This window comes from Polypterus senegalus, chromosome 1, assembly GCF_016835505.1.
Source record: "Polypterus senegalus isolate Bchr_013 chromosome 1, ASM1683550v1, whole genome shotgun sequence".
NCBI lineage: Eukaryota > Metazoa > Chordata > Cladistia > Polypteriformes > Polypteridae > Polypterus > Polypterus senegalus.
In genome coordinates this window covers 96,547,730-96,574,359 of record NC_053154.1, presented here as the reverse complement: position 1 = coordinate 96,574,359, position 26,630 = coordinate 96,547,730, and the positions used below count along the sequence as shown (strand labels likewise).

At 35.5% G+C, this 26,630-nt stretch overlaps 1 protein-coding gene across 3 annotated transcripts in view; it reads right to left on the bottom strand.

The window, feature by feature from the left end:
* The window catches only part of ano3 (anoctamin 3), a 398,850-nt gene that overhangs the window by 276,737 nt on the left and 95,483 nt on the right, over window positions 1-26,630 (bottom strand). The window contains exon 1 of one of the 3 annotated variants that reach the window (XM_039753677.1): window positions 2,369-2,511. The exons of 1 other annotated variant lie outside the window; for it this stretch is intronic. Coding sequence is in view for 1 of the 2 variants with exons in the window: in XM_039753668.1 (XP_039609602.1) it covers window positions 1,943-1,988 (46 nt within the window). In the remaining variant the exon portion in view is untranslated. Of the gene's footprint in view, window positions 1-1,942; window positions 2,162-2,368; window positions 2,512-26,630 lie in introns of those variants that run through there. One more of the 3 variants, XM_039753668.1, reaches the window with a different exon arrangement.

Here is a 26,630-nt window from a genome sequence, read left to right as displayed (position 1 = left end):
CAACTTTGCAATGACTGAGTTAGGTGTAGGAGGAGGAAAGCAAAATATAACAGTTCACTTTCCTGCGAAATTGCTTTATAGACATTAAACATAATTCCACCATTTGTCAGCTGTGAATTTGAAAGTTCATAAAATGCTAAATAAATTAAGAAAAGCAAAGGGAAAAACACACAGCAGTGCAATTAAAGAGTACTGCTGTCAAAACTGTCCCACTCACTTCATGTTTATCTGTTTATTTCTTTATTTAATTCAGAATAAAAATGCTACCTGCCAATCCAGTATTCAAAAGCAATTATCTACTAACTGTTTTGCTCTAATGAAATATTCCCTTCATGTCACTTCTGAAAAGGCTATAGTATGAAATGAGAAGACAGTTTTAAAAGATTTTTATGTATACTTAAAGCTGCCACAAAGAGAGGGTTTGTAATAACATATCACATGCAGTACAAAAAGAAAAAAAACAAAGTTTTGCATTTTGTTGATCATTAGTTTAACAAAATCAATAAAATGATTGAAAGGTGTTTCAGCTCTCTCCCTCCCAAAACCCCATTTCTATCCCTTGTTTTATTTTTTTACAACATACAGTGAAGTAAATGTTTGTTTTTTTAATAGACTGAAACATAATTCATTGCCCTTCTTATTGGTGTAAACGTAATGCACCATGTTGCGTTTCCACCAGTTACAAAATGCTACCTGAACAGAAACTTACTTGCCAGAGGTGATTTTTCCATTCATAATTACAATAGCAGTAGCTAAAACCAGTAGTAATGGTCAAAATATTACATCATAAAAAAAATCAGCAACTATTGTTTTATTCTGTTGTAAAACAATTGCCAGTTCTGGTCGTATTAATAGTCATAGATATAATATTCATATTGATAATGCAATAGTAGTTGGAGTGGCCTTTAATGTTATAACTGAAATAGGGACAAAACTATAATATTAAAAATTAAGTTGCTTAAAATAAAAGTATGTGCAATGTAAATGTCATAAGTGAGTAAGATTAATGACTAGAAGAGAAACAACAACTACTACAAATCAAAGAACACTGGCTATCTTCATCGCTGTACAGTACTCATATTATAAATGGCATCAGTAACAGTACAGTATAATGCACAAGTACTGAGAATAACACTACTCATAATACATTCTAAAGTGTGGATAAGCACAATATATTGTAAACAGCATTGGCAGTACACTTTTCCAAATTATAACATGGTTTACAATACATGATACCTTATTATGCTTGTAGTTGTTAAAATACTTAGAACAGGGTGCATAAATACAATTCTAAAAATTGTAGTTTACTATTATTAATTTACTATTATTAACTAGTATTAATTCATAACAAGTGCAGCTTTTATCGAATATAATATTACTGTAAGTAATGACGAGTTTATTTCAACCACATTTACAACAAGCACAAAATCCACGCATACAGAGAAAAGCAGCAGAATCACAATTTAGGTAGGTATGAAAAAATAAAGACGACCAGCAACACTCCATTCAAATAGAATTAGTCAGGAATTCACAGAATCACAGGAACAACCTCACAACTACACGCGTGTTTCTCTTCAAATCCATTCCTCTAAAGGAGCGAGAGCTGCCTCCGGAATGTTCGAAGTTTAAAGTGGCAGCTATGGGTCCACATCGCTGGCATTTCTGTAGCCACGAGAACTACCTTACACCTCACGAGCGGGCGTGTGTCGGCACAGACATACATGTACATGCGTGTATTTTACGAAAATAACTGTGAAAGTTGACTTGGGGCGACAGGCTGGTTTCCACATAGTCCTTGCAGTTGCTGTTCTTTACGGGTGCATCGCGAATCGCCATAGAGCCTACCTGCCTGGCTGGGACAGGGAGCGCGCGAACGCGCATGCCGAAGGAAGTTGGAGCGCGCTACCCGTTTCTCCTCCCCGCGCGTGCTCTCCGCACTCACCTTTCTGCTGCTTGAAGGACTGAATCGAGCAGGAGTGGTGGACCATTGTCGCGCATGGGGTACATGAATTCTGACACCTTGCAGACAAGATATGAATGAGGTCCGCAGAGCTGCTGAGATAGTAGAGACCTCTCAATGCAGCTCCGCCGCTGCAGAGACTCTCTCTCTCTCTCTACCAATACTCCTCTGTCGTCAAGACAACACGCACAACGGAATGACCAGCGCATCTCCACCAGTTACATGGCAAACGTCGATTAAACACCAGGGTTCACCCATCAGTGCCATAGCTGCTTCCAGGATATATAAATCACAGCAAAGTGTTAGGAAGTAACAAGGTCAGTGCGCAAAACCGCAACATTGACAATTTAAATGGACCATGGGAAACAAAATCAAGAAAAGTAAAATAGACTTGCATAGTATATTTACCGCAGTAACCAGGACGATAAAGCACCTGTGCTGAATGCTGTATACTGGTCTAGCACTAATGTACACACAGTATGTCTCACTCTAGCACTAGCAAACGGCTATGCGTCGTTTCTGCTTATAATGCGAGAAAGAAGGTAACATGTTAAAAGGGGCAACAAATTACCAGTACATCAAATACAAAAGTCATCATTCGATCAGTTTACGTGTGTTTTAAAGAATTCAGTTCGTATAATTACGTGCAAGTATCTTGTAAATTTAAAAATTTACTTTTTTCACTTTGATTTTTTTTTGTTTCTATTATGATCCTTCTGTCGTAATATTATGAAAATAATCGCATCCAAATTTTGAAAAGATGTACATTTTATACATTTTTGTGAATGATGTCTGTAATATATTCTAATAATCTGTACAAGGAGCCCATTATATTTAGGTAACCAATGTACTGTAACTAGCTTTTAACATTAAACCCCAATTGCAGTTTTAGTGAAATCAACTTAACGTTTCAGAAATACAATTACAATTATGATAGTCATTGTAATTATGTTTTTCTTTACATTATTCAGACATTAATTTTTTTATGTAAACTAATGGGCAATAGTCCAATTGACACCTATGTATAAGTGTCTTAACAGGCATAAGTTCTGTCTTCAGGCCATTAATAAATAATGTTGGGGGGAGGGGGAATTTGGCTCACTTTTAAAAGAGCAGCAGTGAAGGCAATTTGGGCAGCAATCGTGCTATGGTAGTAGTCATCACAACACATTTTATAAATAAACAGAATTTGATTATACAAATAAAAATGTAAGAATTGATTCTGCAGACAATTAACAATACATCTTCAGTCAACACTGTGAATGTGGTGTATTGTAGTAGGGCACATGAAGGATTTTTATTTATAAATTATTTTGTTGAAGACAGAACTAATAATAATTACTTAAAAAAATACTGCTTCTTAGACTTTGCTGTTGACAGGGACCCCTGGCAAAGACAGGTTCCTAAATTTCATTCAGTGCTGTTGGGATAGGCTCCAGTACCACACAAACAGACAACACTGAACTGCAATAAGTGGTTCTGAGTTAATTGCTGGTGTAAGCATATTATAGGTCAGAAGAAGATACTTTTAAAATAGGGACATTCTCCTTCATACCACATGGCCCGTCAGTTAATTTTCAGTAGCTCTTCCTGCTTATTAAAAACAATAAAGTAGCTGGCTGCCTTACAAATTTTAGCTGTTATTGACATGTCAATTATTTACAGTATAAGTGGACAGGTGGTTGAATAGCTCAATTTCAAGAGAATGTACTGTAAGGCATAGCTCATTGGGCTTGTATTCCTATTTATATTTTTATACATCACATTAATTTTGTATACAATAGGTAAATTATTTAGATTTTCTTAATATACATGTTCACTGGTTAAAGTTACTTGTGGTTTTTACCCATCTCTATCTTTCTCATGAACATGTGCTGTCTTGTGACAAGAGGAAGCAGGTTCAAAGAAAATGTGATTGCCCAACTAGTCCAAACCAATCAGAAAAAAGGTATTGCCTATAGTCTCAAAATTAAATAGAGAAAAATAAAATTCAGGATAGAGAGGGCAGGAAACAGGTACTTTTGGTAAAGCAGCATCCTTGCTATTGTTTCACTTTCTAGACATTTTTTTTCTTTTTTAAATAATGACCACATAATCTCAATAAATGATGCTTGACCAATGCTAATTATACTGGAGTTTTTCTCAGGGTTTTTCACAAAGATTAAGTAATGTGAAAAAAGTAAAGAGTACTTCAGGTTAGCCAATTAATTTGTGCTTTCTGTTGAATAAAGGTATGTATTTTAATGCATTCCTATCTATCATGACAATTAATATTATTAATACTATTACTACCAGCTTTCAAGATGAGAATTAAAAAGCAGATCACTAGTGTGCCACACCAGTTTTTACATTTCCAGGTAACACAACAACAAATTTTAATGTTGTTACTCCTTGCATTTAAAATATAAATAAAGGTATTATAATTTCAGTTTTGACTTTACATTTTTATTAGGTAATGGAGTAGCTTCAGCTTTTTTTAGATATGAGTAACAGATACAAAATGGTCTAATATAGCAACAAAGGTCTTTTTAAAATTTAAAATCAGTCCTTATGTTTGATGTAAATGTTTCTGTAATCTTCAATTGGTTTGTTTTTTTATTTTGTCTCAAAGAATATACATTGGTGTGCAAATATGGTTAGGTACTGCACACTAATTGTATAAATGATATTTTGGTCAATGTATGCAAGCTGACACATAAACAGTGCTATTCAAGGGAAAGCAAAGCTCAGTTTCCACAAGATGAGCACCATGTGCCCTACCTACTTCTCTGAAAATGTATTATTTCTTTATCTAATGGAAAAGAGTGGCTATAAATGTACCATTTGGTTTATTTCAAAATCAGCTCAACGTCATCACACTTTTAAAAAAGTAAAATGTAGACTCAAACTGCAATTAAACATTCAAGATTTTTGTCTTTTGTTGCATATTGTGCTATACTATATGCTGTATGTTTCTGATGTATAGAGTACAAATGTATTATGGCTGATCATAATTTTTCATTTCCAATTATTAGGAACACTAAATAAAAACTATTTACTCTTACATTTTTCATCTATATGATGACCTTGAGGTAAGAACTTCTTAGAAGTTGATACAATTTCAAGTGCATTTTGTTCTCCACATTAAAATGTAAATCCTGCCAGTATGGTTGTGTCAAATATACAGTACTAACCTATTAATTAAACTTGTTATTGCAGAAAGAAACCCAGAACATGAAATACAGTTACTGTTAGAAATAGAGTGGTAAGAAAAATGATTACATTGCATAACAGTAAAAATATCACGAACTGGAAAAAGTATGAAGAATTTTATATTCTAATGATTTATAGTATAGTCAACTGTGGACATTCCATTCAAACTTGCATGTTTGAATCATAAAATTTCAAATGAATCATTGTTTTTGTCTGTGCCTGAAGGTAGATCAGGATATGCAAGTACAGCTCAACACAACTTCCGCACAATGATTACTCTGTAGTAGTAGATTAATTATAATTGTGTGAATCATGCAATGGACTATTTTCTTGATCTAAATGTCCTTTTGTCTTTATTGGTATTTGGCATGGGTTCATAAAGACAGACAGACAGACAGGCAGGTAGGTAGGCAGGCAGGCAGGCAGATAGATAGATAGATAGATAGATAGATAGATAGATAGATAGATAGATAGATAGATAGATAGATAGATAGATAGATAGATAGATCTTTATTTGTCCCAAGGATATCTGGCTTTTTACAGAAGCTCAATATATAAATACATGTATACATATTATAACAAACAGAAATACACTAGATTTATTCAAAAGAAAGAAAAACGTCTAACTTGGCTAAATATAAAAAGAATATTCACAGTCACAGTGAGGCATTATGCAGGTGGATTGCTGTTGTTAAAAAGAAGTCCTAGTAACATTTCTTGACACATTTCTGCTAAATAATTTGTTGGCTGAAAGTACTCAGTGTGTCAGAGAGAGAATGTGCAGCGTTGTTGATAATGGCTATTTAGTGCAGTCCTCATTCTATTGTCCTCTAATACTTCCAGTGGGTTTAGAGTATATTCCAAAACTGAGACTGAGAGTTTAGTTTGCTTGTTGATTGTGAGTATATCTTGAGGTGGTTACTGGCCCAGCACAATTCTGCAAATAAAAACACACTGACCATCCCAGAGTTGTAGATGATGTGAATGATGTAATTTCTTGTATTGAAGGAATGCAGTCTTCTTAGAAGACTGAATAGTGCCTTGGCATAAAGTCAACAACCATTTCCTTGGTTTTGCTGATTTTAAGTTGCAAACAATTCTCTTTGCACCAAGAAATTCTCCATCTGACTCCTATAGTCCTATACTCCTATCTCATACACTTTATCACTACATCCCATAAGTGCAGGTTAATCTGAGAATTTGTGCAAGTGATAATAACTGGTGTTATATTCCAAGATGTACAGGGTAAAGTGAAAAATAAACAGTACTGTTAATTATTGTGCACCGCTCTTCCTCACATCCACATCATTCCTAAGCCTTTAGAAGTATTAGAAATGAACATTTTATTTCCAGTTATTTAATTTGTCCAATTACTTTTAAGCCCCTGAAATGAAGGGATTGTGTTAAAAAATGCTTTAGTTGCCTCACATTTTTATGCAATCTTTTTGTTCAACCCACTGAATTAAAGCTGAAAGTTTGCATTTTAACTGCATCTGAGTTGTTTCATTTAAAATTCATTGTGGTAATGTACAGAACCAAAATTAGAAAAAAGTTGTCTCTGTCCAAATATTTATGGACCTAACTGTATGAAAGCTATAATCACACGTATTCCATGGCCATACTAACAAGAAAGACAAAAACACAAACTGTCAGGATTTGTGTTTTGAAGTGCAAAAAATAACTGCTTGAAAAATCACTGAAAGTTTTTTTTCGGCTTCTGCTTTTTTATGGAAAAAGTAAAATGCCTACTCACTGGGAAACAATTCACTCTTTATTTACTGCAACCAACACCTAATCACTTGTTCAAAGGTCTTGTGAATGCAACACTTATTAACCTTTCAGACTTAAAATCAAAATCTGTCTGGCTATGTCTACCACAGTAGTCTTTTACAGTACAATAGAAAGTATATTTTCAAAGTGCACTTCTGACAGCTAAGCACTGTGTTACAGTCCAAGAAAGAAATAGCTACATGAGATTACAAAATAGTGAAAACTACCTGCAGAACAAATAAGGAACAACCAACTAACTTATTTGCTTTAATCAGAATGTATTCTTTTACACCTACTCGTCTGATTGCAACTCCCTTGTTCCTTAACGGGCCACTTTAACACTTTTGTTATAGCCTTTATTAAATAGTTTAGCCATGAGCTGCAGAAAACTGAAGAGAGACTGTTAAATCATTTTCAGAACAGTCAAATGACTGTTTGAATTTCAGTGTCTTTTTACAGCTTTTCTCTTTGAAGAGTTCTTGTTTCAAACAATTTCCAAAACATCCTTTTATTTTTTCACAAATGTGCACTACATTTTTTAAGATGATCTAAAACTTTTCAGATTAAAAATGTACATCTATAATTCATAGTTAAACCATGTAACAAAGTCAGGTGTGTAAGCAGAGTAAACTATTCCTCTTTGTAAACATAGAGACTCATGTTATGCTTCAAACTGATGAAATCCATCAAACAACTGCATTTCTTGAAGGATGTCACTACCTGAAGTTTGCATCTCACATAACCTTTAATTATGTATGTTTAAAGTTTGTTTTTGTTTTTGTTTTTTTAATGCATTTTTTGTATTTATTTGCCATTCTTGCATTTTATGTGAAATCTTGACCCGTTACCATTTTGTCTTTAGCACTCCTATATTTTGAATTTTTACTGTTTTCTTTATATCATATACTGTATTCATGCTAACTGATTTGTAATATGTTTCATAATGTTACTTGCTACAATATCTATACTAATAAAAGGCAAAGCCCTCACTCACTCACTCACTGACTCACTCACTCACTCACTCACTGACTCATCACTAATTCTCCAACTTCCCGTGTGGGTGGAAGGCTGAAATTTGGCAGGTTCATTCCTTACAGCTTCCTTACAAAAGTTGGGCAGGTTTTATATCGAAATTCTACGCGTAATGGTCATAACTGGAAGCAGTTTTTCTCCATTTACTGTAATGGAGATGAGCTTCAACGCCGTGAGGGCGGAGTTTCGTGTGACATCATCACGCCTCCCACGTAATCACGCAGTACATAGAAAACCAGGAAGACCTCAAAAAAGCGCTCAAGAAAACATGCATTATATAATTGAGAAGGCAGCGAAACAATAAGAAGCGAGCGAGTGACATATACAACCATATTCATGAGTTCTGCTACTTGAAACAAAGCACGATGTAAACCTACACTTTAAATTAAGTTCATAGACAGGCTGCGCTGGCGTTTGTAATTTAGTGCCTGCCCATATAAGGCCGTCCGTCAGCGGCAATCCAATAGCAAACTGCCACGGGTAAATATTCACGGGTGAAGGACTGTGCTTATGGAGAGGAAGATGAGATGGTCAGAGTGGTGTTTGACACAAACTCAGCGAAACTGCGAGAGAAAGTTTTAAGTGCCAGGACTAAGGTAACATTAAATAAAGCTATGGACATAGCACGAGATGGCACCAGCACAGCTGGGAACCTTCGATGCAAGTACACCGAGTGGCTCACGTGAACTGACGCAGTGCACAGATAAAAGCAACAGTTCCAAAAGCTGAACAAAACCGAATTACACAATTGAAAAGGCAGCAAAAATATGAAGCGTCTGATAAGCATATTCATAAATGCAGCTACTGTGGAAACAAAGCACACGGTGGAAAAGTCAATGTCCCGCTAAAGGAAGACAGTGTAAAAAACCCGTGCATGCAGTGTGTCAGGTCTCAGATAAAGAAGAAGACGAGCTGTTTATTGATGCAGTAAGAAACGAATCGATGAATGAAACCTGTCATCTTTACAGCGATTGACAAACACGGAATGTAACTTGAACACAACACATCCTACAAATACGAACCTGATTGAAAGAAATAATGATAATCAAATCCTTGATGACAGCAACACTCAGTAACACTCACAAAACAAATACTGTATATTGACAGTCATGTTACGTTATTTTTAAAATGTTCCCTTTTCTTTTCTACCTTTTTAACACACTACTTCTCGCTGCGATACGCGGGTATATATATATGTATATATATATATATATATATATCCCGCTCTACATACTCGAATAATGGATACTTTATTCGCCATCAATGATTGTTTTGGTAAAGCCATACTCAGTGTATTCATTAGATGAGCGGTAAAAAGTAAGAGCGAGGGAGGATGACTCATTGAGGCATGCAGGCTGTAGTCTTGCGTCAACTCTATCTGAATTGCGCGATCACATTTGAAAAATATATCTTTTCAAGTTCTATTTAGTCCATATGTGTCAAACTCAAGGGCGCGGGCCACATCCGCCCGGCGTGTAATTATATCCGCCCGAGATCATTTTATATACTGTATTATTGTTATTAAAGCCCAGGTATATGAAGCGCTGGTAACACAATAAACTACAGATCCCATAATGCAGCGCTCAGAAGCTAGAGTTATTAGCACTGAGTTTGCACGGCGCTTTGGTGACTTTGAAGAACAAAAAAAGTCCATCTACATGCGGCTCGAACCTTGTGCATGTTTGGTAGCACATATCTGTGTGAGAAGCTCTTCTCAGTGATAAAGACTAACAAAACAGCACACAGGAGTCGCCTCACTGATGAGCACCTGCAATCCATCCTGAGAATCTCCACAACACAGAACCTCACACCAAACAGAAACGAACTTGTGGCCAAAAAAGATGCCAGGCGTCCAGCTCTAAAATGACATATGAGTAAAGACAACTGAATGATTTGATTTGTTATTGCACGTAAGGCGGAGTCAACCGTTTTAACAAACAGCGTATTGCACTGATCTGAAATAGCTGTGTGTGTATATATGTAGATATGTATGTATATGTATATATATGTTTATATATGTGTGTGTGTATGTATGTATATATATATATATGTATTTGTGTGTATATATGTGTGTGTATGTATGTATATGTGTGTATATATATATATATATATATATATATGACAACAACACTCATCACTCACAACAGTGACAAAACAATTACATTGACAATCAGGTTACGTTATTTTCAAAATGTTTCCTTTTCTTTTCATTGCTTCTTTAACACACTACTTCTCCGCTGCGAAGCGCGGGTATTTTGCTAGTTGTTGCATAAAATAGCAGCACAGATTTTACAAGTGTCGGTTAGTATGCATTTCATCAATAAAAGAAAAGCATTTTATTTAGTATGAAAAATAAAGTTTTTTTACAAAGCATATTGTATACAACACAGCAGAAAAATATAAAAAATCCCAACTTTCCTACCCTACACACCACTCTTATCCCCATCCATAACCATAATATGAAATGTTAGTTATTATAGAGAGTACACAATAAAAAAGTTTGAAGCATAAAAACATAAAGAATATCATGCTTACACTGTCTATAGACAAGGTGTTTTTTATTGCGGCTGTGGATGGCTCCAGGTAAATGAAAGTGTAAAGAAGAATTAATATGTTCAGGAAATTGCCATTTAGATACATAGAGAAATATGACAGAAATATTTTCTATTAAAAAAGTGGTGTGAGTTGGATTTTTGGAGTATCCAATAAAATTAAAATATTGGGAAGAAAGGTGATCTTAAAATTAATTAAAACTGATACCAAAACAAGAGCAAACTTTCAAATAGGTAAAGAATGCACAGCCCAGTCTTCTTTTTTCAGAATGTGCTTTGTCAAGCAGTTTTAGAAAATGAATAGGAAGAAACTTTAATTCGGATTCAAATTTATCTCAGTTCATTTAAATCCATATACTGAATTCGCTCTGTGCTTCTTTAGTCTTACAAATTAAAGTAACATACCTTTATTTGGCTTGGCGAAATCTTCCATTCTGTGAGTGGAAATGTCCTAAACACAATCAGTCACAAGGCCAGAACTTGAACTCTGGACCTTAGAAACAGTCACTAAATCACATATTGACCTACAAAAGTTTTTGCTTTCTGTTCAGTATATTATTGTTATTATTTATTTTTGTAGACAGTCTAATATATTGAAAGCTAGTTATTTATGGTGCAGATTTATGCTAGCATTGAAAGATTTTTGGTTATTGGAGACTGAAAACCCAAACCTGTAGTTGATTAGTCAAAGAGAAGCAACCACTGTGTTGACAAAGCAAACAAGACTACATATGATAAGCAGCAGACTAGCACCGAATGGGCCCTTCAGCTATTGAGTTCTGAAAACTAGATAATTAAAGTAATAATGGTGCCAAGAAGGCAGACAAAGAAATATGTTTTGCTGGCATTTAATTTGTATTTTATCCTATAAAATTTCTATGAGACTCTTGCACTCTCATGCTGAGATACTGTATATAAGATTTTACCACTTACTCAGCATTTTGTCTTCTTTTGCCAAATGTTTTATCTTAGACATGAGTAGGACACCCTCAAAATATTGAGCCTTTGGGCAAATAGTACAAAGAAAGTTAGTTCCTAAGTTAAAAAGCTAAAGTTCCAAGGATGGTAAATACTGCACTACACTGGATGTTTCATAGTGTATGCCTAAAGTTAATGCTGCTCGTTTCTTGCAGTTACTCATACTACAGAATTCCTCAGTTTTATCTCACCCAATGATGTGTCCTACAATATATAATTAAAGGATTTGTTTTACAGGATGCAGATGGTCAAATCAACTGTATCCAAAGCCAGGAGCCACAGCCTGCCTTAGAGACAATGGATAAATCCCCTCATGATAGCTCACACAGCCATACGATCTGCTTATTCCTGCCCTTTTAGAATGCTGGCAGTGATAGCAAATGTTTAAAAACATGATCAAAAATGGAAAAAATGAAAGGTGACTCTGATGAAAAAATGCAATTGGAAGACTGAAAAGACATGACTACTAATTATTAAGATCAATTAAAATATAGAAGAAGGTGATTCAACACAGAGGTTGACAGTGCCAAAAATGTTTAATTGTAAAGTCAGGGTAGGAAGTCAGCAAACCACCTCTTCTATTTATGATTATGTCACAGATTCATTTACTTAGTGTACTTGGGAGTCAGAGTTTATAACAGAAGCACCCAGTGTAAGGAAGAAGCCAATTTTAAATGGGACGCTGCTCAGATAAATTAAATATATTCATTCACACACCCACATTTCCTCTCGGGAAAATGCGGTGTTGCCAATTAACTTAATGTGTACTTTTGAAAGATGTGTTTTTGTGTGTGTGGTAGCTGGGGGCAGACTGGGGGCGAGTAACAAGTAACATACACAATGGTAACATACAAAATGGTGGAAAATATGCAACTTTCAGACAAACTGAGATCAGGCTAAGTACTCTAAAACCATGTCACCCCTAAATGCTTTCATTTAGATGGAAGTAAGCAACAGCACATTGGTTGAGGTTAGATCAGCAACCCTGCATTTCATTTTATAGTCTGAACAACATTATCAGACTGATCTTAATAAAGAAAAACAAATTACTTAAATTAAGGCAGTAACTCTAATACAACTTCCATTCATCCATCCATCATCTATCCCACATAATCCAGAGTCTACCTTGATGGCTTACTTGTTGGGCACTAAGAATATTTTTTTATTTGTGTTGCCAAAGTAAGTTTCCAAAGTAAAACTAAAGAGCTTTCAAAAGCAAAAAGTGTTCAATAATAGTTATCTTACAAAGACATTTAAAAAGTATGAAACTAGGCAAAAGGAAAACCAAACAAAACAAAAGACTGATTCTTTTAAATAAAGCAATAATGGTAGCAAAAAGTGGCTTGAAAGAAATTTTTTTTTGGTCAGAACTCAAAATGCCAGTTAGTAGATACCACACTTTTTATTTACTGTAGCATACAAGCAATGACATTGCATCGCAGTGATGTGTACTGCAGCAATGTGTAACACCCAAAGTAACAAAATGGTGACATAAAAGTAAATGAATAAATGTAAATATGTAAAAATCACAACATCTGGTAGCATTAGGCACCAGCCACTAATTAATTCCAGTTCAGGAAGTATGTTAAAAATAATGCTCCATTTTCACATAATATGTTCAATATATTTACACTTAATTTCTGGAAGAAAAGTATAATTATACTTGTGTAACATTTTCACTTAACCAGCATCATGTTGTGATCCTGTCTTCAAACTAAATATCACTTTAATGTAAAAGCTTATTTATTTTCATCACAAACATTGACACATTATATTTTTTATTTTAAATTAGATTATAATCAGATCATTCAATGTCTTTATTCTGATCTTTCAACTCATATTCCAGTCTATAGTCTATAGACTTTCTACCCTCTTAAGACACTTCTGAGTCCGAGAAGTACCTAAAACCGTCTTGGACTTAGTACAAGCCCATCAAATGGCATCATTTACAACATACATGCCCAAGACTAGGGGTATTTTGTTCTGATATCAGTGATCACTGTTTTACTGCATGTGTTCAAAATGGTTGCTCCATCAAGAAACCAACTCAATTCTGTTGCAAACGTGCTTTTAAAAACTTTAATCACCAAGCTTTTCTACACGACATGGCTGATGTTAACTGGTCAAGAATCAGGCTGGTTCCAACGGTAGACGAGGCTTGGTATTTATTTTATAAGCTTTTCAGGGCTATTGTTGATAAACATGCTCCGATGAAAAAACTTAGAGTAAAGGATCGACAGAGTCCTTGGTTTACCCCGGAGCTCACTATGCTTTTAAAACAAAAAAATACTCTCTGGCGCAAGGCACGACACTCTAGATCCCCAGCAGATATTTTGGTTTTTAAGCAACTCAGAAATAAATCCTTACAAGCCATTCGCAAGGCTAAAACTGACTATTTTAAGAAGCAGTTTTCTCTTAGTAGCTCTGGCCCTAACAAATTCTGGAATGCGGTAAAGGAGATGGAAAATAAACCATCTTGTAAACTACCTCCTTCACTCTACTTAGAAAACATTGTAGTATCAGACAAGAAGTGTATGTTGGAGCTCCTCAATAAGCACTTTATAACTTCTGGTCTAACCCCTGAATTTTCTAATTCTGCTTCATCATCTATAAATTCTACTAATTGTTCTACTGCATCTTCTCCAACTCTCCCTCATCTTACAATACTTCCTTCCTCCTCTCACAGTTTCACCTTGCGGGGTTTTTCAGAGGAAGAGGTTCTGGATGAATTGCTCAGGCTGGACTCCAATAAATCTGCTGGGTCTGATGAGGTGGATCCTGTCTTTTTTAAAGTGGCCCCTTCCATTATCGCTGCTCCCATCACAGATATATTCAATTTATCTATATGTACAGGGCAAATTTCTCGTGCTTGGAAGTCAGCGTTAGTGTTCCCTCTCTTTAAGGGTGGTGACCGGTCAGATCCCAACTGTTATAGGCCTATTTCTGTCTTACCATGTATCTCCAAGGTTTTGGAAAAACTCGTAAATGGTCAACTCACTGATTATTTGGAAGCACACAACATCTTATCACCTGTTCAATCAGGATTTAGAACTGGGTTTGGGTGTATAACAGCTACTCTTAAAGTCTTAAATGATATTTATTCTGCCTTGGATTCTAAATTGTACTGTGCTGCTATTTTCATTGACTTGGCCAAGGCCTTTGACTCTGTCAATCATAAGCGTCTTATTGATAGGCTTCATGACACCGGTATCTCTGACAAATCCTTGTCTTGGTTTTCCAATTATCTTACTGATAGAGTGCAGTCCGTGAAATCTGAACTACTCCTTTCCCAGCCCCTCCCAGTCACCAATGGTGTCCCGCAGGGATCAATACTTGGACCTACACTTTTTTCTATTTATATTAATACTGTCGCTAATTCGGTTACAGATTCATCTATCCATCTTTACGCTGATGACACAATTCTTTACTCTACAGGTTCATCCCCTGCTACAGTCTTGCAGCAACTTCAACTTAGTTTTAATAGTTTGCAACTGACTCTTTCTAATTTGCACCTCCAGTTAAATATTTCCAAAACTAAACTTATGTGGTTCGGTAAAAAAGGTCATATTCCATCAAGCTCTCCAGGTATTTGTTCCCTTGACGGGACACCACTGGACCAGATTACTGAATATACATATCTGGGAATTTGGCTGGATAATACTCTTGTCTTTCTCAAAACACATTGACAATCTGAAGTCTAGGATCAAATTAAAACTTGGGTTCCTTTATAGAATGCGTTCTGCATTTACATCATCTGCTAGGAAAACTTTGGTTCAAATGACAATCCTTCCCATGTTTGACTATGGTGATGTTATTTACAGATCAGCATCCAAAGGCCTGCTTCAGAAGCTCGACGTTCTTTATCACTCTGCCATCCGGTTTATAACAAATGCTCCTTTCAAAACCCATCATTGTACCCTGCATTCTTCTCTCAACTGGTCTTCATTGTACACCTGCCGTAAAGTCCATTGGCTTATGATTATTTACAAAACTCTTCTTGGTTTTTCCCCTCCTTACTTACAGGAATTGTTACACTTTTCTTCTTCTGTGTATAATACTCGTTCTGCTAATCTGATTCTGCTGACAGTTCCTAAGGCTACTTCTGTACTTGGCCTGTCGTCTTTTCAGAACGCTGCTGCTAGAGACTGGAATGACCTGCAGAAAATGTTAAAACTGAATAATTTCATTCCTAAATCAGTTTTCCAATCACAGATTTCAGCTTATTATAAAGATGTGTGTCGCTGTTACTTAGGCTAGCTGCTCCAATTCACTGCTGCTCTACTCATTGTTGCTCCAATGTTCTTATTGTTTATATAATATTTTTATGACACTTTTTTTGAAAACATGTAATCTATTTACTGTTTCTTGCTTCATTTCTTTCTTTATTTATCATTACTTTTTTTTTTCTTTCTTTCTTAATTTCGTTTATATTGTATATGTGTATCTTTCTTAATATGTTTTATTTATTTTTTTTTTTCTTATACCACCCCATTTCCCTCTTAAGGCTTTGCCCTTTACAGGCCACAGTTGTAAATAAGAAACATGTTCTTAATCTGTTTTGCCTGGTTAAATAAAGGTAAATAAAGACTACATTTTTTCTAGGTCCATCTGTAAGGATTCAACTGACTCAAGGATTTGTCACTCCACTATATTTTGTTTTAGCAACACATTTACAGTATTTTTTTAATTAACTTTGAATCTAAATCTACTCTCTATATATAAAATGCTAAGCCTAAAAGTGCAACGATTTTGTGCAACAATTTTATGTCATGTTTTTATATCACTTTTTTGTCACACTTTAAATTGGGCTTATTTTAAAACCTACATATATATGTTTGGTATCATTCTTTTTGGGATTTATTGAATTTTGATGTGATGTTGTTAGATTTTCAGATTCATATTCCCTTTTTGAATTATAAACTAAAAAATTTTAAGAACTTACGTCCCACAAGATGAGACTTTGTACCATAAAAGACAAAGAGTTAGACAGCTGCTGTACAAGCTTTTAAATGATTGAAGCACCGCGTGAGATGCAGATCATGCGGTACGGCAGCAGCAGCAATTCAGCAACTGACCAAGCAAAGAGGAGGTAAAAAAAAACCTGTGCTGACCATCCACTACCACACTCATGCTGGATAACAGTTTTTTTTATCTAGTTTTTTGCTTCTGTGTTTTCCTCCATTAAAGTACAAGTAATACGATTTGAGAAAGATGGGGCTTTGCAAAATAAAAAGCACATTTAGCTAGGCTACTAGACAATCATGGCTATTAAGAGTCTGGTCAGTCATTTTAGTTTGCTTTTTCAAATCTCATTTTACTTGAGTACTTGAGATCAATTTTTCTTGCTGTTAATTAATTCCGAAGACAGCATAAAATCCTTGCCAACCATCTTGCTTTTTTCACTCCAACAGACACACACAGTAAAACCTTTGGATTCAAACTGAGGAATTCTACTAACAGCACAATGACACAATTTCAAGTCTAGCAGTTGCTCATCCCAATTTTTGCAGTAGGTTTAAAAAGTTATAACAAAATGAAAAATGAGTTCCTGTGCTCAGCTGCAACATACACCGTGTTTAATTTAAAATATTAAAGTTACTAGATACATATATAACACCATAACACCCTGACAAAAATATATATTATTGGAATATCTAATACAGCTCTTCATCTGTTTACTGAATATAAAAGAAAAAATAAACAAACTGTGCCCACGCTGAAGCATTTAGGCATTGCTTTTGAGAGGTCATTTATTGAGCATACAAATTCACAATCAGCGTTGAGTGTTAATGTTGAGATGTTTGCATAAGTCTATTTTTGTCCTGTGTGAATATCTCAATTATGTCCAGAAGGCCTTTTATCATCCTGAATATCTCAATTATGGCTCTGAGCCTACGGAGATTTGTATAATTAGCATATCCTGTAAGAGAGTCTATCGTGTACGTAATGAGGCTGCACTTACTAGTTTTTGCGGCTGCTTACCATTGCGGTAATAAATAAAAGTAGTGTGCTTAAAGAGTATTTAAGCACTAGACAGCTGTAAATAAAATGAATACTTTGCCAACAGACGAGAAGGAAGAGTGGTGTGTAATTTAATTAGTGTTTCTCCATGATTTACAGGCCAAATCCATGTTGTGAGCAGAGTATAATAAAGTATGCCCTTAACACTAAAGATGGACGCAGCTCAAGTTTGCCTCGAGTATTCTGGCAGAAGCCCAGTCACCTAATCCCAATCAAGAGTGCTGAAGGGTAGATGCTGTGCCATATAGCCTATTCTTGACTTTAACAAATACAGACAATACATCTTGTAAAATGGAAGGATATCTGCTTTCTTTGATTTAAAATTCCTGGAAGATTATACATTGAAATAAAATGTTTAGGCAAACAATAACATGTGAAAACAAGTAAAACATTACACGTTAGGAAAACTTTCTGTTGAAAGAGAATATGTTATTCAGACCTTCATCATGTTAACACTTTCAATCCAACTAAAATTTCTAATACAATATCAAACTATGATTTAAAAGCCCCCAGAGAGCTAATTTCTGTCACACTGGTATAAATGACATTTATTAGCAATGTTATGTTAAAAACAGTTTTCTAATATTTGTATATATATGTGCTTTTTATTTTTAACCAGCATCTACTTGTGCTCCTTTGTAATTAATGAATAACAAAGAAACAGCTAATTAGAACTTTATTTATTCCCTTTCAAACAAATTGGTATTCTGGTATTCCCTGCTATCTGTACTGTTTAATTTTAACTCCAAACCATGATGTCCAACTGTATTGTACTTTATCAACTATCAGCTGTATGAAGTATGAAACAGTGCTCAATTTTTATTGCATATTGTTTGGTTAATACCTAGAGAGCACAGCCACTTCTCCTCTATTTGTTTAAAGTTTTTGCTTCTCTAAATGCATGTACTGTTTGTTTTTATTACAGTGCACCCTGATTTACTCCAGACCTTTGGTCTCTGTTAGTTAGAGTATTTAAGCAAGAAAATTCAAGTTCAAGTTTATGCCAATAAAGATCATGTTGCCAGTTATAAAGAAGATCCCATATAGGCTAAATCTACTAATTACACAGGAGTAGTTGGTGAAAGTCAGTGTAATCCTACAATTCCTTTACACCACAATCAATAGATCACTGCATCCTTCTAACAGTTTTCCACGTGATGCTTATGTAATGATTCATTATTTTTTTAACAAAATTTTCTATCATCAGCTGCAACACTCAGTTTCTCAAAAATGTAACTTTCCCAGCTCCATCTGCTTTGGTTAGTATTTAGGAGTCGTCATGAACTTGTAACTATCAATTTCCAGACTGCGTTCAGAAGCCATTAAAAAGGCTAACATATTGTTAGGTTATATAGCGCCTTGTGTAGAGCACAAATCCAAGGAGGTTATGCCCAAGCTTTATAATGCACTGCTTAGACTTCACCTGGAGTACCATGTACTGATTTGGTCTCCAGGCTACAAAATGGACACACAGTAGAAATGCTAGAAAAAGTCCCAAGAACAGTGACTAGGCTGATTCCAGGACTGCAGGGGATGAATTTTGAGAAAAGATTGAAACAGCTAAGCCTTTTCTGTTTAAACAAAAGTAGATTAAGAGGGGGCATAATTGAAATTTTCAAAATTATGAAAGGGATTAGTACAATGAACCAAGACTGTTACTTTAAATAAGTTCAACAAGAACATGGGGGCACAGTTGTTAAGGGTAAATTTCACACAAACATTAGGAAGTTTTTCTTCACACAGAGAACCATAGACACATGGAATAAGTTACCAAGTAGCCTAATAGACAGTAGGACCTTAGGGTCCTTCAATGTAGACGTGATGTTATTTTGGAGGAATTAAGTCAATAGGACTGGCAAGGTTTGCTGGGCTGAATGGCATGATCTTGTAATGTTCTAAAAGGTAATGCCGATAACTCAGGGCTCCAAGTCTGAATGGCGGACTGATAACTGTCTATGGAGTTCACACTTTTTCCCAGTGCCTCTATGGGTGTGATCCTGGTATTCCAGTTTCTTCCCACATTACCAAAGGAATACTGGTTATGTTGTTTGGAAACTCTAAATTGTCACATAATGTGTTTCCAGGATGTTCCAGGAAACGGACTAATGTCCCAACCAGCTTTGGAGTGTGATGCTGTCAACACAGTTTGACTTCCCGTGACTCATGACTGCAAAGAAAATTGATGGATGGATGAATCTGTTTAAAATTTAATAAAGTGAAGTTGTGCAAATACTATATTTAGAATAATAAGTGTCATTGCAGGTCTGTCACATGCAAAAATGAAATGTATTATTAAAAGCCTTTTTCTTTGAATCCTGCAATATTTTAAAAAAGAAGTTTATTAATGGAAAAACATAGATAATATTTTTCCCAGAAAGCAGAGCTTAATAACCCCACAGTGAAGTGTCTTCTCTCTCCGAAAAGTCTGTAGGTGCAGGTTCTTTCATGTTACTCTCCCATTAGGGCATATTTGTAGTTTAAAGTTCTGAACGATGATCTGCAGTCTTTTGTTTAATTCATATTCTGCTTTTTGTCTGTAGTCTCAGTGCCTGCAGAGTTAACAGAGTGCCAACAAGGCAAGTTAGCAAGAAGCAAAAAATACATTAAAATGTTTTTTTGAAAGACTGCAAAGGTATTGATTGTGAGGTAGTATCTGGACTCCAATCACCTCAGTTTGCCCTTCCTAAAACAACAAAGACTTAGCGATGATTGCGAGAGGCTGCATTTTTATCAGACATCAACTGTATCTTAATTTTAAATCAATGGCTTCTCTCAAGAACAATGAATCTGACGTAAATTTGACAGATGGTCACAGATGAAAAGCTGTGTTGGGAAAAGTGGTTTCTTTCCTCTCAGTGCTCCTTAACTTTTAATCTTGATGTCAACTTTTCTTACAAGTACAGTAGATGGAATTTTACACTTATTCAGAGACAAGCTGTCAACATCAGCAGCAGCTTTTCATTTCACAATGAACTTCCACTTACTTAATTAGCCTAATCATTTGATCGTGAAGCACTTTTTAGAACTCACATTATTTTACAGTGAGAGTAGCTTTTAACATATGATCCAGAAACCATCATCTTTGAAAAGCGTAGGAAAAAGAAATGTAATTTGACAACTAAATTAAGATAATGAAGGTCAGGCGAAATGAAAAATAGAAGACAGAATCCTGCATTTGGGACAAATTTAAAAAATAAAAATTTACTTCAACTGTATATTACTGTGAATCTTCAAAATTTGAAATTACAGCTAACGTTCCAGTATCTTTTTCAGCACTCACACAAAATAGCTAATTATGCCACTTCAAAGGTATTAGCTAAGTGTTGTAACTGAAATAGACTTGCATTGAGGAAAATAAAGCAGAAGCAAATCTTCTGAAAAACAAGAAGGAAAATACTTTTTTCTGTGAGAAGATTAATGAGCTCCCTTTCCCTAAAGGACCAATCCCTAAAAATACTATACATTTAATAATTGATCAGCTCAATATGTTGGTATAATACATTAATACAGCACCCTAAATTGCAGAAAGGCCTATCCCATTAGTGTGAACCCTCATTTTAACACAGGCAGCTGAATATGACTTCCAGAAGTCGGAATCCACCGAGTTACTCACTGCTAATTGCAGGTGGCGGAGTTTTGCTAGAATAAATCCAGGGGTAATATAAGAGACACAGAGGTAGAAGTCATCATTTAAAAAGAATCAGAAGTTTCATATCACTTTCTGGTACTCAGATCAGAATCTGCCCCAAACACCACAAACGATTCTGTGGTTTCATTTGGTCATGTTTTTATATCTACCCTTCAGTCTCATTTTGATTTTATCCACTTCTTTTCTTTGACTGTAGGGTTAATATCCCTGGAATTCAGTTGTGTTATAATTTTCTGCATGTTCATTTTGAAATCTGAGATTTTTTTTTTAAAAAGGACAAAATAAGGGCTCAAATCTAAGCTTATGGCTGTCAGATACATTCAGCCCTGCTGCAGCTTCAGAGATCATCATCCATTCAATGAGATCCTCCAGTTGTGAAATACCAGGCAAGAAAATGATGCAGTTTAAGTAGGTGAGGACTCAGTATGTTATGCAAGGTAGTGTATAAAACTTATTAATCCTGACATAATATTGTACCAAGTAAAAACACAAAGATATTCTTTTGTAAACCATAACCCCAAAAAAGGGAAGTGGTCAATATACAAATCACACAACAAATAAACAGACAAACACAAAGCATTAAGCAAAAAAGGTGATAGAGCTCAGCTAAAGAGATTCACAGGGCATCAGGCATAATGCTAGAGTAAGGCAACTAAGTGTGGCTTCCTCTTTTATTTCCCTTATTCCTCATATCATGTGACTGCAGCAGCAACAGATACTGATAGAAAGTACCAAGGGCAAACTGCAAGCTAAAAGAAGGGGCAGAGACATGGCCTATACCCCATTCTGATAGGTATATGCACTAAATTAGTTATTTATTTGGATTATTTCAAATTATTTTCAACAAAGTTGGGGCCCACTGGTGATGAAAAATACTGATGGAAAGCAGCGTCACTTATTGTTAATAACAGGAAAGCAAAACAACATAACAGCAAAAACATAAAAGGAAAACAAAAACTGTGAACAGCCACCTTGCATTTCTTTTGTATCTTGTACGACTACCTTTAACAACCACCACTGCTTGACATCTCTGCCTCAAACAACCAATGACCCTATGAATCTGCAGTTGTGATAGGATATCTCCTCCCTGCAAGTAGGTCTGGTGAACTTTCTGGCTATAAGCAGGCACTGGGGCATGTCTCTAGATGTTGAGATTCAGGCCATATCATAGATGCTGTGTGAGGTTAAGGTCAGCAGTTCAAAAGTGCTTAACGGTAGTCTGAATAAACGTGCATGACAACAAATCTGCACAGTTTAGAAGGAACATAAGTTTGGACAGCAATCCATTCTGCTGGTCTCCTAAACCTTTACCTTCTTTTAGGTCACAGTATTGCAGCTTAATTCACAGTCTGTTGCCACAATAGTACATAGCATGTCTGACCGTAACATACCAAAACTGTTGACATTCGATGCATTATGGGACACCGATTGTCGGTCCTTTGATTTATGGAATATGGCTGAACAAAGTGTGGTCTTTGTCTTGCTGTGACCTAAGCTTTGAATGAAGGCATTTTTTAAAAGTGACCTGATCAGGAAGTTTCAGTGCCTCACTGTGCAAGCTGTAATTCTGGTCTAAGCATCTAAAACATGACAACTTTTTGTGAAAGTCTAAAAGCCATAATTATAATTTTCTCATTCCAGAAAATGTTGTTTCTTTCATTTTTCCATGAGTAAATACTGGAAATTCCTCATTTCCTCCAATTCATCATTCCACCCAGATCATTAGCATGTCAGTACAACCATCAAGACAGTGTTTGAATGCCCTTCTTCCACTGTAATACTGTAAAGGACGATGACATAATCGAGGCAGCACACACTCTCTCACAGCTACACTCACTGAATATTTCAAAGCAATCTGTGAGTACAGTTCATATTTTCTGGTTATTGTGGATTCTTGCTTTGTATTTGGACTTTATTTATTTGCTGTGTTTGGATTATGTACTTTACTTTGTAATTTAATAAATTCATTGAATTTAAAGAACATTATTTTGGAAGTGTATTTTATATCAGAGGTTCTCCAGTTATTTCTCCCTTCAAATGCATTTTTGAGTATTTTGGTAGTTCTGAACTTTTAAAATCCTGAAACATACTTTTGAGTTTGAGACTAGGCTGCTTTGGGTGAGGCCTATTTCTTTCACATAATGTATATGTCTCAGGAAGATGTCTACCTATTTTGAGGCCTGTTTTAACATTTTGTGTTAAAATATCACACTAGAGTTATTTTGAAATTTGATATATAGCAAAGTATGTTCCCCTTTGGAATCCAACAAAGAAATTATTTATTTGTATTACATGTTATTCTTACACTTATTGTAAAGCTGCTTATGCAATTCTGTGTTATGGAGTGCTGCAACAGCATAGTAGGAGCAATCACTGGATGCTCAGTCACTGTAGGACAAACAAAAATGAATGTACCTATGTATTCACACAGAGACAATTGAATGTTATTAGTCAATATTCACACTATCTTTGGGTTCGTCCAAGCTTCCAACGAAAGAACAAATTCCACACAAATACAAACAAAGCCCAAAGCCAAAATTCAAACTTTGCCACAGTGGCTGCATAAATACAGTAATCCCTCACTATATCACGCTTTGATTTTCACGGCTTCACTCTCTCGCGGATTTTAAATGTAAGCATATCTAAATATATATCATGGATTTTTCGCTGGTTCGCGGATTTCTGCGGACAATGGGTCTTTTAATTTTGGTACATGCTTCCTCAGTTTGTTTGCCCAGTTGATTTCATACAAGGGATGCCCTTGGCAGATGGCTTAGAAGCTACCCAATCAGAGCACATATTACATATTAACTAAAACTCCTCAATGATATACGATATGCTTCCTGCGCGGTGCTTGATTGTTTGCTTTTCTCTCTCTCTCACCCTATCTGACATTCTCTGCGCCTGACGGAGGGGGTGTGAGCAGAGGGGCTGTTTGCAAAGAGGCTGTTTGCTTAGAAGATAAGGACGCTCCTCTAAAAAATGCCGCTTTGTCTCGTTGCTTTGGCATACTTAAAAGCCCAAAAGCACGTATTGATTTTTTGATTGTTTGGTTTTCTGTTGCACGCTCTCTCTCTCTGACATTCTCTGCTCCTGACACGCATTCTTTGAAGAGGAAGATATGTTTGCATTCTTTTAATTGTGAGAAAGAATTGTCATCTCTGTCTTGTCATGGAGCACAGTTTAAACGTTTGACTAAAGGGTGTTATTTAATGTCTAGAGGGCTCTAATAATGTTAACAGTGTGGGAGAGTTTATAAGGGCTTAAAATATATAAAAATAACCATACAAACATATGGTTTCTACTTTGCGGATTTTCACCTATCGCGGGGGGTTCTGGAACGCAACCCCCGCAATCGAGGAGGGATTACTGTATAACCATCTATGCATGTACTCATTATCTTTATTGCTTCTTCATTTCAGGGTTGTCAGAAGCTAGAGGCTAACACAGTATCATCGCTCACACACATTTCTGTCATTGATTTTTCCAATGGTGAATTTCATTTGTTCTTTCTTGAACCCTCCTTGTTTTTCTTTTCTTCTTTTCTTTGTATTTCTATTTTTCTTGAACATTGTTGTAAGGAGTTTGCTTCTTTGACATTTAATTTTGTGTTGCATGATATTTAGTATTTATATTTTTGGATTTATTGCAATTGTTATGATTTTTATGTTATTGTTTTATAGAGTTTTGGGCAATCTTTTTTAATTTATTAAATGAAATATTATTAGTTTTTGTATTTGGTTAGGTTTTTCCTTTTTTCCTTACACTTTCCCTTTCTTTTTTGTGATACATCATGGCAGCTATATTCCCAAGACCACTAGTTGGCAGCAGCAGTACTCTGCTATAATTGACATTTTTGAACAGGCGTCTAGGTAATATAGTTTTTGGAACAAAGGTAAATACAAAAGTGCTTCCCAAGAGTTTAGAGTGGCACTGGAAACACTCCCATCTTTAGCTTTTTGGAGCCTTCACCTCCTCAGTCAGACAAGTTTGAAGCTGGGAGAGGAAAAGTGGCAAGGGTTCTCATGGTGAGGAGGATGAGAAGGCCAGAAGATCATGGAAAAGGAAGTCTAAGAGGTAGAAAGGATTGTGCAAGATTAACCATCCAGTAGTTAGTTTGGAAATATTTAGTATGATGCAGAGCAGTACTTTGTGTGTTATTTTGTCCCTTCTGTGTTAGCTTGTATTATTGTGTTCCCTCAACAAATAACCTTTTTATTCTTGTACTTAATTTGATTTTTATGTAACCAAAACATGACTAGTACAACACAATGCTTACAGAACATCTCTAGAATATCAGATGATCTAATCTTGTAATGTGTGAAAAAACACTAAGTACAAGCAGGGTGCAATATACAAACAGTCAATATACAATGAACACATACAGTATAATATATGGTATGCAGAAAATATACAGTAAACAGTTTGAATGTAAAAATACAAACATATAAACAATGACTGCACATGACTGTATTGGGATGAGCTAGTGTCTTGTTTAGTTTGGGGTCACTTTAAAGAGCAACTCAAGGTTACAGTTTTAAAAACATTTTAGATGTGGAGGCCATCAAAACATATAAGGCAGAATACAGTTCTAGTATGCAAACTTCTGGAATAGGTTTAATATATGTTAGAAAAGATACTTTTCTTTTTTTTAGAAAAGACTGCATAAGTAATGACTGCAGATTATTAGAAATTCTCCTTCTGAACACAAAAGATAGAAAAAAAAACATCAATAAAAGCAGATAAGAGTCTAAGATTAGGAGATTGGTTACAATGAAAACTTGCATCTGCTGCCCTGAGCTGATTAGGTCTGTAGCAAGGATCCCAAAGGATACAGGTGATCACACAAGTAGTGAAACTATCACTGATATCTATCTAGCAAACAGAACATTTCAAAAGTTCAGCTGCACCCACCTCACAAGTATAAACAAAATACTGTTAGACTAATAGGTGTCAGTTGACTCAGCTGTCTTGCAACATTATCTAAAGTACTAGGGTGTTGTACCATGTTAGTCATTATGAATGCAGTGAGAAGTCAAGCAAAACGACACCTTTAATTGGTTAAGTAAAAAGATTACAATATGCAAGCTTTTGAAGCAACACAGGCCCCTTCTTCACATTATCTAATGAATTCTTTCTTACTACATTGACACACATAACATATGAATGGCAATTCCATCACATAGGATTCTTCTTCCCATGACAGAAGCAATCTATGATGTGGCTATGTTATATGCCAGAGTTATATTGTCTTACTTCATTAAATCATATGTCTGGTTTCTGTGATTATAGCCATGGGTTATTAACTCATACGTACTGTTTTCATCTAAATATATTAGCTGAGATAAGGTTTGTTCTTCTGGCCTGATCCCCACCTGGGACTGAACACACATACTGTCAGTCCCAATATGGACAGAATTCAAAATCGACCTACCTGGATAAGCCAAAGAAGAACCTTTGAACACCTTGCAATTGG